This window comes from Mustelus asterias, chromosome 22 (genome assembly GCF_964213995.1).
Source record: "Mustelus asterias chromosome 22, sMusAst1.hap1.1, whole genome shotgun sequence".
NCBI lineage: Eukaryota > Metazoa > Chordata > Chondrichthyes > Carcharhiniformes > Triakidae > Mustelus > Mustelus asterias.
The window spans coordinates 33,127,037-33,143,684 of record NC_135822.1 but is presented as its reverse complement, the minus strand read 5'-3'; the positions used below and the strand labels follow the sequence as shown (position 1 = coordinate 33,143,684).

General features: G+C 48.0%; 1 protein-coding gene across 1 annotated transcript; it reads left to right on the top strand.

Moving 5' to 3' along the window:
- Positions 1 to 4,693: 4,693 nt before the first annotated feature.
- Positions 4,694 to 16,140, top strand: LOC144509688 (uncharacterized). Its single transcript, XM_078238470.1, has 5 exons — positions 4,694 to 4,840; positions 6,537 to 6,682; positions 9,113 to 9,220; positions 11,917 to 12,020; positions 15,968 to 16,140. Exons 1-5 carry the CDS (start codon positions 4,694 to 4,696, stop codon positions 16,138 to 16,140), a joined length of 678 nt encoding a protein of 225 aa, XP_078094596.1.
- The last annotated feature ends 508 nt before the right edge of the window (positions 16,141 to 16,648 follow it).

Here is a 16,648-nt window from a genome sequence, read left to right as displayed (position 1 = left end):
TCAAGTCGTTGCTCATGAACGACGAGCCCCTGTCGCTATGAATATAGCAGGGGTACCCGAACAGGGTAAAAAGCTCACTGAATGCCTTGATGACGGTGGCAGTCGACGTGTCCGCACAGGGGAAAACAAACGGAAACCGGGAAAATTCGTCTATTATGTTAAGAAAATAGACATTCCGATCCGTTGAGGGAAGGGGGCCCTTAAAATCTACACTCAGCCTCTCAAAAGGGCGAGTGGCCTTGACCAAATGTGCCCGGTCTGGTCGATAAAAGTGTGGTTTGCATTCTGCGCAAATCCGACAACTTCTAGTAACTGACCTGACCTCCTCCACCGAGTAGGGTAGGTTGCGGGCTTTTATGAAGTGGTAGAGTCTGGTGACTCCAGGATGACACAGATCATTGTGGAGAGCCTTCAAGCGGTCCTCCTGCATGATGGCGCATGTTCCGCGCGAGAGGGCATCCGAGGGCTCATTGAGCTTCCCTGGACGATACATAATATCGTAATTATAGGTGGAGAGCTCAATTCTCCACCGCAAGATCTTATCGTTCTTGATCTTGCCCCTCTGCGTGTTACTGAACATAAACGCCACGGATCGTTGATCCGTGATCAGGGTGAACCGCTTACCTGCCAGGTAATGGCGCCAGTGTCTGACTGCCTCCACAATGGCCTGAGCCTCCTTTTCCACCGCTGAGTGCCGAATCTCTGGGCCTTGAAGGGTGCGGGAAAAAAACGCGACGGGCCTGCCTGCCTGGTTTAGTGTGGCGGCTAGGGCGAAGTCCGATGCATCACTCTCCACCTGGAAAGGGATGGATTCATCCACCGCGTGCATCGTGGCTTTCGAGATGTCGCTTTTCAAAACCTTGAAGGCCAATTGGGCCTCCGGCGTAAGTGGGAAGGTCGTGGACTTAATGAGCGGACGAGCTTTGTCCGCGTAGTTGGGGACCCACTGTGCATAATACGAAAAGAACCCGAGGCATCTCCTCAGTGCTTTCATGCTAGCGGGCAAGGGAAGTTCAGTGAGTGGGCGCATACGGTCTGGATCAGGGCCAATGACCCCGTTTTCCACCACGTATCCGAGGATGGCTAACCTATGCGTACGGAATACGCACTTCTCCCTGTTATAGGTCAGATTCAGGCGAGATGCAGTGCGTAGAAAGTGTTGGAGATTCGTGTCGTGGTCCTGCTGGTCATGGCCGCAGATGGTGACGTTATCCAGGTACGGGAAGGTAGCCCGCAACCCGTTCTGGTCCACCATTCGGTCCATAGCACGCTGGAAGACCGAGACCCCATTGGTGACACCAAATGGAACCCTGAGGAATTGGTATAGACGACCATCCGCCTCAAAAGCCGTATATTGTCGGTCCTCTGGGCGGATGGGGAGTTGATGGTAGGCGGACTTAAGGTCTATGGTAGAAAACACTCGGTACTGCGCAATCTGATTGACCATATCAGAAATGCGCGGGAGAGGATACGCATCCAGCTGCGTGTATCTATTAATGGTCTGACTATAGTCGATGACCATCCGAGGTTTGTTCCCGCTTTTGACTACCACGACCTGCGCTCTCCACGGACTAGCACTGGCCTGTATGATCCCTTCCTTGAGGAGCCGCTGAACCTCAGATCTAATAAAGATCCGGTCCTCAGCGCTGTAACGCCTACTTTTAGTAGCGATGGGCTTGCAGCCAGGTACCAGATTTTTAAAAAGGGATGGTGTCGTGATCTTCAGGGTGGATAGATTGCACGCGGGGCGCTTTGGGCAATTTGGAGGCTGCGGCTGGTTCCCTACTGCCAGTGAAGGGAGTGGCCCACCGTACTGTAGGATCACACTCCTCATGTGGGCCATAAAGTTTAGTCCGAGGAGAATTGGCGCGCAAAGGTGAGGTAGCACAAGGAGCCTGTATTGCTCGTAAACTGTGCCCTGTACCTCAAGAGTTACCATACATTGTCCTTGGATCGGTACAGACCGGGACTGTGATGCCATGGAAATTGTCTGTTTGGCAGGGAGAACCCGGAGTCCACACCTTTTAGCAGTTTCAGGGTGTATGAAACTTTCGGTGCTCCCACTGTCAAACAGACAATTTACAGTTCTGCCACTAACCTTTACCTCCATCATGGAATGTTCCAGTCTGTAATGCCTGGTCTGATCCAGAGAGATCGACGCCACCGTTGGCCCCTGGGTGTCACTGCATGCTGCCGATGTGGATGCTGAGGACCCCTGCTGGTCGCTGCTGCATGCTGCCGATGTGGATGCTGAGGACCCCTGCTGGTCGCTCCTAGTCGTCGTGGACCATGATGGCCGCCCCCATGAATCACATGTGGCCGAGGGCTCCAAGCGCAGCGACTCCTGGTGGTCTTCCTCCTCCTCTGTCTGCCACGATGGCGCCGTCCTGAGATCGCATGTGGTCGGACCTCGTGGGTACTGCAGCGCCGAAAGAGATGGTCTCCGTTCTGGAGGGTTACAAGCTGCACTGCCGTTTTTAGGTTTGGACCTGCAGACTTTGCCGTAGTGGCCTTTTTTACCGCACTGGCTGCAGATTGCCGTTCTTGCCGGACACTGTTGCCGTGGATGCTTGGCCCCACCGCAAAAATAGCATCGCTGGCCACCTGGAGCTGCCGCCGTCGTCGAATCGATCTGGGAGCGCGGGTTCGCGGGGCGAGGAGGGAGCAGAGCTTGCTCCAACCACGTTGACTGCACGTGGTCCTCGGGGTACAGCGCCAAGCTCTTCGACGCCGCCTCCAACCTCACGGCCATCCCCATTGCCTGGGTCAAGTTGAGTTTCCCCTTTTCTAATAATTTAAGTCTGATGTACGAGGACCCTACCCCTGCTACGAACGCGTCTCGGGCGAGGTCTTGCATGTACTGCTCGGCGGAGACATCCTTACAGTCACAACCCCTGGCAAGCTGCAGGAGTTCATTGGCGTAGTCTTCTATGGTCTCGCCCGACTGCCGACGTCGTGTAGCGAGGAGATAACGAGCGTGAATCTCGTTGGGTGGCGTAATGTACCTATTCTTTAGGAGCTCGACGGCACCCTGGTAAGTGGAAGCTGCACGAATGGCTAGGTAAATCGTGTCGCTTACCCTTGCGTGGAGGACCTGGAGTCTATCACTGTCTGTAGTGATAGCTACCGAGGCTGCGAGGTAGTCCTCGAAGCACTTCCACCAATGTTCGAACGTGTTAGCTGCACCGACCGCACGTGGGTCCAGTGTCAGACGATCCGGTTTTAGGATCTGTTCCATATTCTCAGTTAATGTATTAAATTGATGCACCTCAATGAGCACCCGGAAACAAGGCTTTAGAACTGAAGGCTTTAATACATTAACAATGAAACTACTAACACAAATTCACCCGTTCAGACTGAAGGGGTCCTGCCGGAGCAGGGGGTCTTATACCCTGCCACCGGAGGCGAGACCCCACTGGAGTGTGCCATGATAACACCCAGGACAGGTAAACACCCTATCCCAACAACATAGTACAACCCCCATAACAACAACACCCTAGCCCAACAGTAATACAATAACAACCCCAACAACAGAAGGGTACAAGGATACTAGGTGAGTTGGCATAGAAGGAGTAAGAACAAAAGATGGTGTGTTGGGGGATATGGGTCAACATGTATTGACACTAAGTTGTCATGGGGGTTGGATAGAGGTGGAGGGGTGAGGGCCGGAGCGATTTTATATTGTTTTATGATTATTTTAATTAATTTATTTATTTAATTCTATTTAAACACAGTGTCAGAGCACAGAGACAGGCCTTGTGCCCCAGCCCACCCCCATTCCCGGCAGCCTCTGCATTGTTTCGGGGTCGCCCGCCGTGACCTCTCCGGCCAAAAACCCCAAGCTGCAAGCAGCTATTTAATTTAAAGGCCGGGTTGGCCAAGCTGGGAAAAATCCCAAGTCTGCGCAACATACCTGGGGTCGAAAATCGGAACCCCAGTCGGAAGTAGCACATTTTAAGGTAAATGTCAACTTTACCTGGAAGTATTCAACCCCTCCCAAGCCACGGCAGTCTGTGGGCAGTGCTTATCTACAAGGTACAAATCTTTTAATGACACACAATTTAAGAGGAGGCGATGGCCCAGTGGTGTTATCACTAGACTATCAATCCAGAAGCTCAGCTAATGTTCTGGGGACCCGGGTTTGAATCCTGCCAAGGCAGATGGTGAAATTTGAATTCAATTTAACTAAAAAATCTGGAATTAAGAATCTACTGATGACCACGAAACCACTGTCGAAAAAACTCATCTGGTTCACTAATGTCCTTTAGGGAAGGAAATCTGCCGTCCTTACCTGGTCTGGCCTACCTGTGACTCCAGAGCCACAGCAAAATGGTTGACTCTCAGCTGCCCTCCAAGGACAACTCGGGATGGGCAATAAATGCTGGCCCAGCCAGCGACGCCCACATCCCATGAATGAATAAAAAAAATTAGAATGACTGAAGTATTGACTAAAGGTAGGAAAGCTACCAACATCAATTTAATTTAATCGACAAAAGGTTTCGTCCAGTAAACTGATTTACAGGGACACACACTTTGCAGAAAGCTGGTTTGAGTTCAAACAGCACCCTCTGGTGATACACTTCCACGCCTGCAGCAGGAGGCCAAGACTGTTGACTTGGGTTGCTAATAGTAACCAAGTTTTAAACCTTTTCCTCCAAGCTGCTGTAGACCTCAATTGAGACTTCGGCACGTAATGCCTCCAAAGAAGAAAACCTTTGTAAAGAGAAAGAAGAAAAAGGTCACCAAGAAAGAGCCTCAGAAAGCTTCAGAGAAGAATAAGAATCCTCCGGAATCTCTAAAGGTTGAGGTTGTACCCCCGCCATCTGTGCTGAGGGAGAAGGTACTTAATTCCGGTCATTTTAAATCAAGGCCCATTGTCAAGAGTTGATCAGAAAGGTTTTGCGGATGCTCAGTAAGGTTTGTCATGGTGAGTGCTCTTTTCTGAGAACTCTGGGTTGGGTGGCACAGTGGTTAGCACTGCTGCCTCACGGCGCCAGGGACCTGGGTTCGATTCCTGGCTTGGGTCACTGTCTGTGCGGAGTCTGCATGTTCTCCCCGTGTCTGCGTGGGTTTCCTCCGGGTGCTCCAGTTTCCCCCCACAGTCTGAAAGTCGTGCTGGTTAGATGCATTGGCCATGCTAAGTTCTCCCTCAGTTACCCGAACAGGCGCCGGAGTGTGACGACTAGGGGATTTTCACGGTAACTTCATTCCAGTGTTTATGTAAGCTGACTTGTGACACTAATAAATAAACTTTTCTGTCCATCTTGTGTATGTTGCTTGGAGTCTAAAAGGTGCCAGTTACAATTGTGTGGCTGAAAATAAACCTTTATAGGCTTTTCAATTCCTCAGTGCCTTCCCATAATCCTATTTGATTGCTAATTTACTTTCCAAATATTCCCCTCCTCCTAACAAAGTTACTGCCTTACTGATCCATAGACACCAACCAGCCCACAATCACCTTCACCCACTGCCCACCTGCACCACCACAGGAACCCCACTGGCTGAATATCATTCAGATGTAAACCTGAACCTCAGGTGAAGATGAAAAGAAGGATAATAATAAAAAGATTAAATTTGAAAACTGGCTGTACTAGTTTGAAACACGTCTTGTGTGTGTGTCTCTGGTGTGTCTGTGTGAGTATGTTTGTGTGTATGTGTGTCTCTGTGTGTGTGTATGTCTCTGTGTGTCTGTGTATATGCGTGTATGTGTGCGTGTCTGAGTGTCTAAGTGAGTGTAAGTGTATTTGCAGTGAGTATGTGCAAGTGTGTGCATGAGCATGTGTGTGTATGTGAGTGTGTATGTGAGTGTGTGTGTGCACATGAGTGTCAGTCTGAATGTATGTGAGTGTGTGTGTGAGCGTGAGTGTGTGTGTGTGTGAGAGTGTGTGTGCGTTTGGGAGTGTGTATGTGTGTGCGTTTGGGAGTGTGTATGTGTGTGTGTGTTTGTGAGTGTGTTCATGTGTGTGTGTGTAAGTATGTATGTGTCTGAGTGTGTTCATGTGTGTGTGTATGGGAGTGTGCATGTGTATAAGTGTACATAAGTGTGTGTTTCTGTGAGTGTGTTCATGTGTAAGTGTGCGTGAGTGTACGTGTTTTTCAGAGTGCATGTGTGTGTGTGCGTAAGTGTGTGTGCGTTTGTGAGTGTACGTGTGTGAATGTGCATGAACATGTGAGTCTGTTCATCTATGCTTTTCTCTGGGAATCAGTCAGGGGTGGAAATCCAGGAATTGGGCCCCATCTGCCTTTTTTTAAAAGTTCCAGAGTCGTTCTGAAATTGATTGTCAGAAACGTAAATCTGGGCCTTTACCCCCTCTCTCTCCTGCTTTAAGCCATTGTTTAAAACCTACATTGGTGACCTAGCTTTTGGACACTGGTTTCTTGTCTTGGTTCAGTGTCATTTTGTTTCCTGATCGCATCACTGTTAAGGGCCTTGGGATATTTTTTAATACATTAAAGGCAAGTGTTGGTGTCCTTGGCGGTTGAGCCACTGTGGAACCTGGCGGCCTTTGATCTCTTTGATGTTCCTCCCTCTACAGATGTTGGCTTTTCTCCAGGAGTGGAAAGCTGAACAGCAGGAGATGGTTCGGGGAAAACTCTCCGACAAAATCCACCAGGAACTGACAGCCCAGGACATCAGGGATCTCAGGCTGGTATTTGACGCCACGGACACGAACAACACAGGGTGAGTGTGAAAGGAAACTGTTCAGACACCACCGGGCTCACAGAGATAAGAAAGCACCCACCTCAAGACTGAAACAAGAGCGGGAAATGCGGATAATACATAGCAGGCCAGTCAGCATCCGTGAGGGGAGAAGTACCCAAACAACTCCAGGTCTTGTGGTCTGCAGGGAGACGATGGCCTAGAGGTATTATCGCTCGACAATTAATCCAGAAACTCCGCTAATGTTCTGGGGACCCGGGTTCGAATCATGTCACAGCAGCTGGTGGAATTTGAATTCATTAAAAAATATCTGGAATTAAGAGTCTACTGATGACCATGAAACGATTGTCAGAAAAACCCATCTGGTTCACTAATGTCCTGACCTGGCCTACATGTGACTCCAAACCCACAGCAATGTGGTTGACTCACAATCCCACCTAAGCCCTATCCCTGCAACCCTACTCATTTACCCCCTGACACTAAGGGGCAATTTAGCATGGCCAATCAATCTAACTCATACATCTTTGGAGTGTGGGAGGAAACCGGAGCACCCGGAGGAAACCCACGCAGACATGGGGAAAATGTGCAAACTCCACACAGACAGTGACCCAAGCTGGGAATCGAACCCGGGTCCCTGGTGCTGTGAGGCAGCAGTGCTAACCACTGTGCCACCGTGCCACCCTTCTCGGGAATCTTGGCAGTCTTGGGGTGGAATTTTCCCATCCCACCAGCCATGGGAATCACAGCGGGCGGGACAGAAAATTCCGTTGAGCTTGGATGGGAATTTCCAGTCTTGAGGGCGAGCGTGGCTGGAAAATCCCACCCTAGGTTGTGTTCCTTCCTGGTTTCAGTGACAATAGACATGGAAGTGCAGTGGATGGGGTGGGGGGGGTGGTGGAATCAGGGGGGAATGCTCCACAACTCAGCTAAGCCAGGAGCAACTCTAAACTGCATCCCTATCCTGTTAATCCAGGTGGACAGCCAGACTGTGGGTGGTTAACGGGGTCGAACCAGGAGGAGGTAGAAGAGGAGATAAAATTCATGAAGCAACAAGTGGAAAAAAACTCTTTCAGTTTGAAACGTGACACGTGTTGAGGTGTAGGTTCAAAGGGACAATAATACCAATAACAGCAGCAATTGTATCCTCAAGTAGATCGATTATATTGCGAGTGTTCCTTTAAAAGCACTAGCCACCTCTCACCCTCTGCATCTCTGTACGTAATGGGGTCTTCGTGCTTGGATTCTAACTTACAATAAGTCTCGTTCACCTACCACTCCTGTGCTCACCAATCTACATTGGTGCGGGTTTGAGATTCTCAAATTGCCCTTCCCAATCTCTCGAACCCCTTCCAGATCTAAAACCCTTTGCGATATCTGTGCTCCTCCGATGATCCAAATATCATTGCATCACCGTTGCTGACCATGCATTTAAAAGTTCCAAAGCTTTGGAATTCACTCCCTAAACCTGCCCGCCTCTCCATCTCCCTTTAAGACACTCCTTAAATCCTATCTCCTTGTTTAAATTAAGTTTATTTACTAGTGTCACAAGTAGGTTTACATTAACACTGCAATGAAGTTACTGTGAAAATCTCCTAGCCGCCACACTCCAGCACCTGTTCGGATACACTGAGGGAGAATTTAGCACAGCCAATGCACCTAATCAGCACGTCCTTCAGACTGTGGAAGGAAACTGGAGCACCCGGAGGAAACCCTCGCAGACACGGGGAGAACGTGCAGACTCCACACAGTTGGTGACCCAAGCCGGGAATTGAACCCGGGTCTCTGGCGCTGTGAGGCAGCAGTGCTAACCACTGTGCCACAGTGCCACTCCCTTTAAGATACTCCTTAAATCCTAATGTTTAAGTTTAGTTATTAGTGTCACAAGTAGGCTTACATTAACACTGCAATGAAGTTACTGTGAAAATCCCCTAGTAATTCCCGCACCTGTTCAGGTACACTGAAGGAGAATTTAGGATGGCCAATGCACCTAACCAGCACGTCTTTACGGACTGTGGGAGGAAACCAGAGCATCCGGAGGAAACCCACGCAGACACGGGGAGAACATGCAACTCCACACAGACAGTGACCCAAGGTTGGAACTGAACCCGGGTCCCTGGTGCTGTGAGGCAGCAGTGCTAACCACTGTGTCACCGTGCTGCTCTCGATCAAGCTTATGGTCATCTACTCTAATATCTTCTTATGTATCTTGGTGTCAAATGTTTAGTTTGATAACACTCCTGTGCAGAAACTTGGGCCATTTCACTAAGAGCAAGATGCTATATAAATGCAGAGTGCTGTTTTGTTAATGCAGACCAATTTGTGATCGATTCTAATCAGGCAGTCCATATTGAAAACTGACACTGTGGCCAAGTACAGTCAGAAACCCACGGGGTTTAAGTCATTTAACTTTAGAAAATGCTTCATCCTGTATCAATTCCCTTTTTTATTCAGGTATCTTAGTGCAAATGAGGTTTATACAGCTCTGCGGACCCTAGGATTTGGTGTGAGCCACCAGGAACTGAAGAAATCTCTGAGGAATTTGGAGGAGTTGAAAGAAGAGTAAGTGTAGTTGATAACGGTCTTATTTCACTGTGGCAATCAGCATTTCTGTCACAATAATTGATGGCTTACAAAGAATTTTCACAGTATCTTCATTGCAGTGTGAATGTAAGCCAATTTGTGACACTGATAAATTAACTTAAACTTTTTTAAAAATTGGATAAAAGCTCTACCCCACCTCAACCCATTTGTTTTCATTTTATTTAATTTTTTACTATTTTCTACCTTTTATTTCTTTATTGTCTGTCTTCATTTTTCTTCCCCCCCCCCCACTCTTTCCCCCTACTTTATCCCCCTTCCCTTACCTTTTCTCCCCCTTTGCTTCTCCTTTTCTAAATCTTACCTCTGTCCCATCCATTCCCCCAACTCGCCCAACATCTTCATTTTAGCTTCTCTGCCGTTTGGCCATTCACACCCTTTATTCTCTCTGTGGACAGCCATTAGCTGCCTTTTCCCCTGGTTTCTGTGGCTATGACTCATCTTTCATTCCCTCACCCTGCAGTATAAATATCTCCCACTTTCTGTGCCTTTTAGCTTTGACAAAGGGTCGTCTGGACTCGAAACATCAGCCCTTTTTTCTCCTTACAGCTGCTGCCTGACCTGCTGAGTTCTGTGAGGGACAGCTCGGTGGATAGGATATTAGGATGTAGATAGGCTGGAAAATTGGGCGGGGATCCTGGATTCAGGATTCAATCCTGGACCGGGGAGCGGCGCGGGCCTGGAGGGCCGAAGGGCCTGTTCCTGTGCTGTATTGTTCTTTGTTCTTTGTTGTTTGTTTTCCAGCACTTTTTCTTTGGGTTAAAAAAAAACATTGTTTGTCAATATCTTTATATTACTCAGTCCCTTCCATCTAGCCAGGTTGGACTCACTTGCTTTCTTTTCCCCTCTACTCTGTCAACCTCGGCTGGGGGGATGAGCACCTAAAGGTACCCATGCCCACATGAGCCTGTTCTCTATCAGGAATCCCAGACTGTGAGAATCCGTAGGCTGTTGGGATAATTATTGTCCTTCTAAGATTTCCATCACGTGTGCGCGTTCCAGCAGATGCCAATGTACACCCCAGGCTGAATTTTCCGGGCCATTCCCGATCCTGCCCAAGGAGACCCCTCACGGCAACTTTCCCCAGTGGCGGGATGGGCGTGCCACGCAAAACACAGCAGACATTGATGGGACAGGAAGATCCCACCAACAGTCAATGGCAAACTGCCTCCGCCACCAGAAAGTGATGGGGGTGGGCGAGGGGGTGGGGCAGGGAGGGAAGGGTGGGGGGGGGCGGCGGCGGTGGGTGGAACATCCTTCTTTGGGTGACATGATGGCACAGTGGTTGGCACAGCGCCAGAGACCCCCGTTCAATTCTGACCTCGCGGCTGTGTGGAATTTGTACATTCTCCCCGTGTCTGTGTGTGTTTCCTCTGAGTGCTTCGAATTCCTCCCACACTCCAAAGGTATGCGGGTTAGGTGGATTGGCCATGCTAAATTGCCCCTTAGTGTGAGGGGATTAGCGGGGTAAATACATGGGAATACGCGGATAGGGCCGGTGGGATTGTCGTCAGTCCAGATTTGATGGGCTGAATGGCCTCCTTCTTCACTGTGTGGAATCTATGGTTTTGGTCTTTCCTCCATCACTTGTGGTTGCTACAATGCTGGTCGATCGATATAAACCATGGTCTGTATTTTGCATTTATCATAAAATCATAGAATCCTTAGTGCAGAAGGAGGCCATTTGATGGTAGATTTTACAGCCGGATGCCATTCCTGCTTTCCCCACCATATCCAAGAGACTCTCCCACTCACAATGCCTGCCGCAGGTGTGTTGGAAGGATTTACAGGTTGACAGTTACCCCATTTGGCCATGTTTGAATGAAGGTTCCTTATGCCATTGCATACCACCCAGGAGAGGAAATGAAGCAGATTCTTTTCCTTTCATAATCTAGAGGTACTGAGGCCAACTACAGTGCCCCACCATCACTTGGTCCGATATGAGTATAGACCAGGTAATAGGAACCTCTTAACCCGTCTATTCCAATCCCTTACCAAAGCCTCCTCCCCCTGCTGAGAAAACTGGGAAGCCCATTGCTTCCATTTCTCTTAGCAACATAGAAACTAGAAGCAGGAGGAGGCCATTTGGCCCTTCGAGCCTGCTCCGCCATTCACTTTGATCATGGCTGATCATCAAATTCAATATCTTGATCCCCCCCTTCCTCCCATATCCCTTGATCCCTTTAGCCCCAAGAGTTATATCTAATTTCTTCTTGAAATCAGACAATGTTTTAGTCTCAACTACATTCTGTGGTAGTTAATTCCACACATTCACCACACTCTGGGTGAAGAAATTTCCCCTCACCTCAGTTCTAAAAGGTTTACCCTTTATCTTCAAACTACGACCCCTAGTTCTGGACACCCCCACCATCGGGAACATTCTTTCTGAATCTGCCCTGTCTAATCCTGTTAGAATTTTATAAATTTCTATGAGATCTCCTCTCACTCTTCTAAACTCCACTGAATATAATCCTAACCGATTTATTCACTCCTCATATGACAGACCTGCCATCCTTTTTCTAAGTTCAGTTGCCTTTTGTCTTACTTCCATTGCAATTTTTATTTTTCAGTTTTATTTTTTGGTCATTTATTTTGTGGCACAACTGAGAGTATGAGTTGGAAAACTCCCCCGTTTCTTAATTTTGTGTTTTCTGCAGGAAAGTAAGTTTCTCTGACTTCCTTCAGATTGTAGTGGAGCGGCAGGGAGATTCCAGAGACACCTATGAGGAGATCAAACAGGGATTCAGTCTATTTGACTGCGGTGAGTAATGTTCCTGTAATTTTCAAAACACATCAGGACTGATCACTGGGCAACATTGGTGATTGGAAACCTTCGTGGCATTGGTTGGCTCACAACATGACAAATGGCTAGGTGGCTTTTTGAGAAATCCATGGAATCTGTTTTGGTTGCACCTGTCATCGATTGTGTAGTTGGTGTAACACTTATGTGCTGTTAATTCATGTGTACTCATAGTTATCTTTAATGTGGGAGTATAAGATAGATATTGTAAATTGATTTATCTTTCTGAACTTGTATAATAAAGTTTATTTTTGTTCCTACATGATGAGGGATAAGAACATAAGAACATAAGAAATAGGAGCAGGAGTAGGCCATCTAGCCCCTCGAGCCTGCCCCGCCATTCAATAAGATCATGGCTGATCTGAAGTGGATCAGTTCCACTTACCCGCCTGATCCCCATAACCCCTAATTCCCTTACCGATCAGGAATCCATCTATCCGTGATTTAAACATATTCAACGAGGTAGCCTCCACCACTTCAGTGGGCAGAGAATTCCAGAGATTCACCACCCTCTGAGAGAAGAAGTTCCTCCTCAACTCTGTCCTAAACTGACTCCCCTTTATTTTGAGGCTGTGCCCTCTAGTTCTAGCTTCCTTTCTAAGTGGAAAGAATCTCTCCACCTCTATCCTTTCCAGCCCCTTCATTATCTTATAGGTCTCTATAAGATCCCCCCTCAGCCTTCTGAATTCCAACGAGTACAAACCCAATCTGCTCAGTCTCTCCTCATAATCAACACCCCTCATCTCTGGTATCAACCTGGTGAACCTTCCCTGCACTCCCTCCAAGGCCAATATATCCTTCCGCAAATAAGGGGACCAATACTGCACACAGTATTCCAGCTGCAGCCTCACCAATGCCCTGTGCAGATGCAGCAAGACATCTCTGCTTTTATATTCTATCCCCCTTGCGATATAGGCCAACATCCCATTTGCCTTCTTGATCACCTGTTGCACCTGCAGACTGGGTTTTTGCGTCTCATGCACAAGGACCCCCAGGTCCCTTTGCACATGTTGTAATTTTTTTCCATTTAGATAATAATCCAATTTGCTATTATTTCCTCCAAAGTGAATAACCTCGCATTTGTCAACGTTATACTCCATCTGCCAGATCCTCACCCACTCACTCAGCCTGTCCAAATCTCTCTGCAGACCTTCTACGCCCTCCACACGATTCACTTTTCCACTTATCTTTGTGTCGTCTGCAAACTTTGTTACCCTACACTCAGTCCCCTCCTCCAGATCGTCTATATAAATGGTAAATAGTTGAGACCCCAGTACCGATCCCTGCGGCACGCCACTAGTTACCATCTGCCAACCAGAAAAGCACCCATTTATTCCGACTCTCTGCTTCCTGTCAGATAGCCAATCCCCAATCCATGCTCACACCCTACCCCAACTCCGTGTGACCCAATCTTCTTCAGCAACCTTTTGTGAGGCACCTTATCAAACACCTTTTGGAAATCCAAAACACCGCATCCACCGGTTCCCCTCCGTCAACCGCACTAGTCACATAAAAATCCAACAAGTTAATCAAGCACGACTTTCCCCTCATGAATCCATGCTGCGTCTGCTTAATCGAACCATTCTTATCCAGATGGCCTGCTATTTCTTCTTTAATGATGGATTCCAGCATTTTCCCAACTACAGACGTTAAGCTAACCGGCCTGTAGTAACTAGTCACTAGTAATGGTGACGTCTTTGGAATCTTGCACCTTTACTCTTGACACTCAAACTTTACCTACTTTGAACAAAACGTTATTGGACCTTAACTGGATCCCCTCCCTGCCCCCTCCCCCACCTGAACCCCTCCCCCCCCCCCTCACCCTGGAACCCTCCCCCACTCCCACCCCAAAAAAGCATCATAACAGTTTCAACAATTAACAATCTGGCTGTAAAATGCTTTGAGACATCTGGTGGTCAGGAAAGGTGCTATATAACTGACAGTCCTTAACTGGCATTTTGCACCCTCACCCCTGTCCCTCATAGTGGATTTTCCAGCAGTTGAGGCAGGTCGCTATTGGTTGGCAGGTACCCCGGTGACGTAGCCTACGAACCGTGCAAAATAGCATTAGCTTTGGTGGGTCAGGAAGATCCCGCCGGCAGCCAATGGTGAGCTGCCTCGCCACCTTGGGGGGAGTGGGGTGGAGAGGGGGGGTGTAATCCTGGCCTCTCTTTTATTGTGAACCATTTGGGGTTTTGCAGCAATCCAGCTGTTTTACGATCACCATTACTGACACTCGAGGCTTTCCCAAGATTTATATAATTAATTAATTTTACGTTCCCAGTGGCCATTTTGGGATTTAGTCGTATGTCTCCGGATCATTACTGCAGACATCTGGGTCCAATAACATGTCCTTACAGTAAATGGCGTGAGATTTTGAGCGGGATATTCCAGCCTCGCTTGCCCTGAAACTGGAAAATCCCCGCCCGAGGTCAAAGGACCTTTCCATGGTCCACTTCCCCCCCACCCCCCTCCACCCCCTGTCCGCTACGATTCCTGTGGCGGATGGAACAGGAAAATTTGCCCCTCTGTTTTACGTGATGAGGGATATACAAATGCAACTAGTAATGGTGACGTCTATTCTGCCAGCTCTTTACACATGGTAGCACATTGTTTACATTTGGGGGAAGCGATGGCCTAGTGGAATTATCGTTAGACTATTAATCCAGCTAATGTTCTGGGGACCTGGGTTCGAATCCCGCCACGGCAGATGGCGGAACTTGAATTCAATAAAAAATATCTGGAATTAAGAATCTATTGATGACCAAGAAACCATTGTTGGAAAAACCCATCTGGTTCACTAATGTCCTTTGGGGAAGGAAATCTGCCGTCCTTACCCGGTCTGACCTATCTGTGACTCCAGAGCCACAGCAATGTGGTTGACTGCCCTCCGAACAAAGGTAACTAGGGATGGGCAATAAATGCTGGCCAGCCAGTGACGACCATGTCCTACGAATGAACAAAAAGAAAACCTTGCAATGCCAGTTCTCACGTTGTCCTCAAGGTGACACCAAGCACCCAGGGATAACTGTTTAAAAAAGGAAACTGTTGTTAATAATCTAAATTCAATCTATCAAATTTAATAATCAATTGATGCCTATTTGATGATTATTTCTTAGATGAACGAACCTCAGGTCAGTTTTCCGCAGTTTCTTTCCTCCTCTCATTTCTAAAGCTGCAGACACATACCACGTTTTCAAACCAATTCCACACCCAAGCTGCAGCTTTGGCAGTGAGATCATAGCCAATTCCAATTGTGTCCAGTGCCTCTCACCTTATCGAGGGCAAGAGAACAGAAGTGCTTCCTGCAGTTTTGGGGTGGCACGGTGGCACAGTGGTTAGCACTATTGCCTCACAGCACCAGGGACCCGGGTTCAATTCCCGGCTTGGGTCACTGTCTGTGTGGAGTCTGCATGTTCTCCCGGTGTCTGTGTGCATTTCCTCCGGGTGCTCCGGTTTCCTCCCACAGTCTGAAAGACGTGCTGGTTAGGTGCATTGGCCATGCTAAATTCTCCCTCAGTGTACCCGAACAGGCGGCGGAGTGTGGCGACTAGGGGATTTTCTCAGTAACTTAATTGCAGTGTTAATGTAAGCCTACTTGTGACACTAATAAATAAACTTTAAATATCGGGAATTAGGTCCAGTGATTTGATGAGCAGTGTGGCGCGCATGTAGCCTCGACATTTGATGTTGGTTGTGTGATTTGTTACCGAAATACTTCAATTTTGCCGAAGAGGTTCTTCTCGCTGGACTCCCAGTGGATGTAGAGCAATATGTGATTTGGTGCAGCAGATATTGTGCCTTCTGCCGTAAACAAGATTGCAAAGAAAGGTGAGAAGAATAGAAATCAGACAGGAAAAAGGAAAAAACAGCTCTTTATGCAAGTGTGTAAATGTGATTATTTGCAGATGGAGACGGGAAGGTAACCTTTGACAATCTCAAAGCTGCTTGCAAATCCGCAGACGTCCACTTCTCACACCAGGACTTGCGGGAGATGATCAAAGAAGTGGACACTAATGGTGATGGCACCGTGGACATGGAAGAGTTTATCAATCTCATGCTTCAGACAAACCTCTTTTGACTGACCAAATCGCCTCAGGGCATTTTCAGTCTGTTAGTGGCTTCGATCCCATTCAAATGTTAACTGCTCAAATCTATCCCTTCATTCTTAATCCACCTGAGGATAAACCAGAAAGAACATAATCGTTTTTAAGGTATTGATAAAGATCCTTACATCGTCATCTGTTTTTTAGTTAGAATCATCGAATCCCTACAGAGCAGGAGGGTGGCACAGTGGCGCAGTGGTTAGCACTGCTGCCTCACAGCGCATTCTCCATCTGACGAAGGAGCAGCGCTCCGAAAGCTTATGGTATTTGCTACCAAATAAACCTGTTGGACTTTAACCTGGTGTTGTGAGACTTCTTACTGGCCTCACAGCGCCAGGGACCCAGCTTCCATTTGCAGCTTCGGTCACTCTCTGTGTGGAGTCTGCATGTTCTCCCCGTGTCTGCGTGGGTTTCCTCCAGGTGCTCCAGTTTCCTCCCACAGTCCGAAAGATGTGCTGGTTAGGTGCATCGACCAAGCTAAAT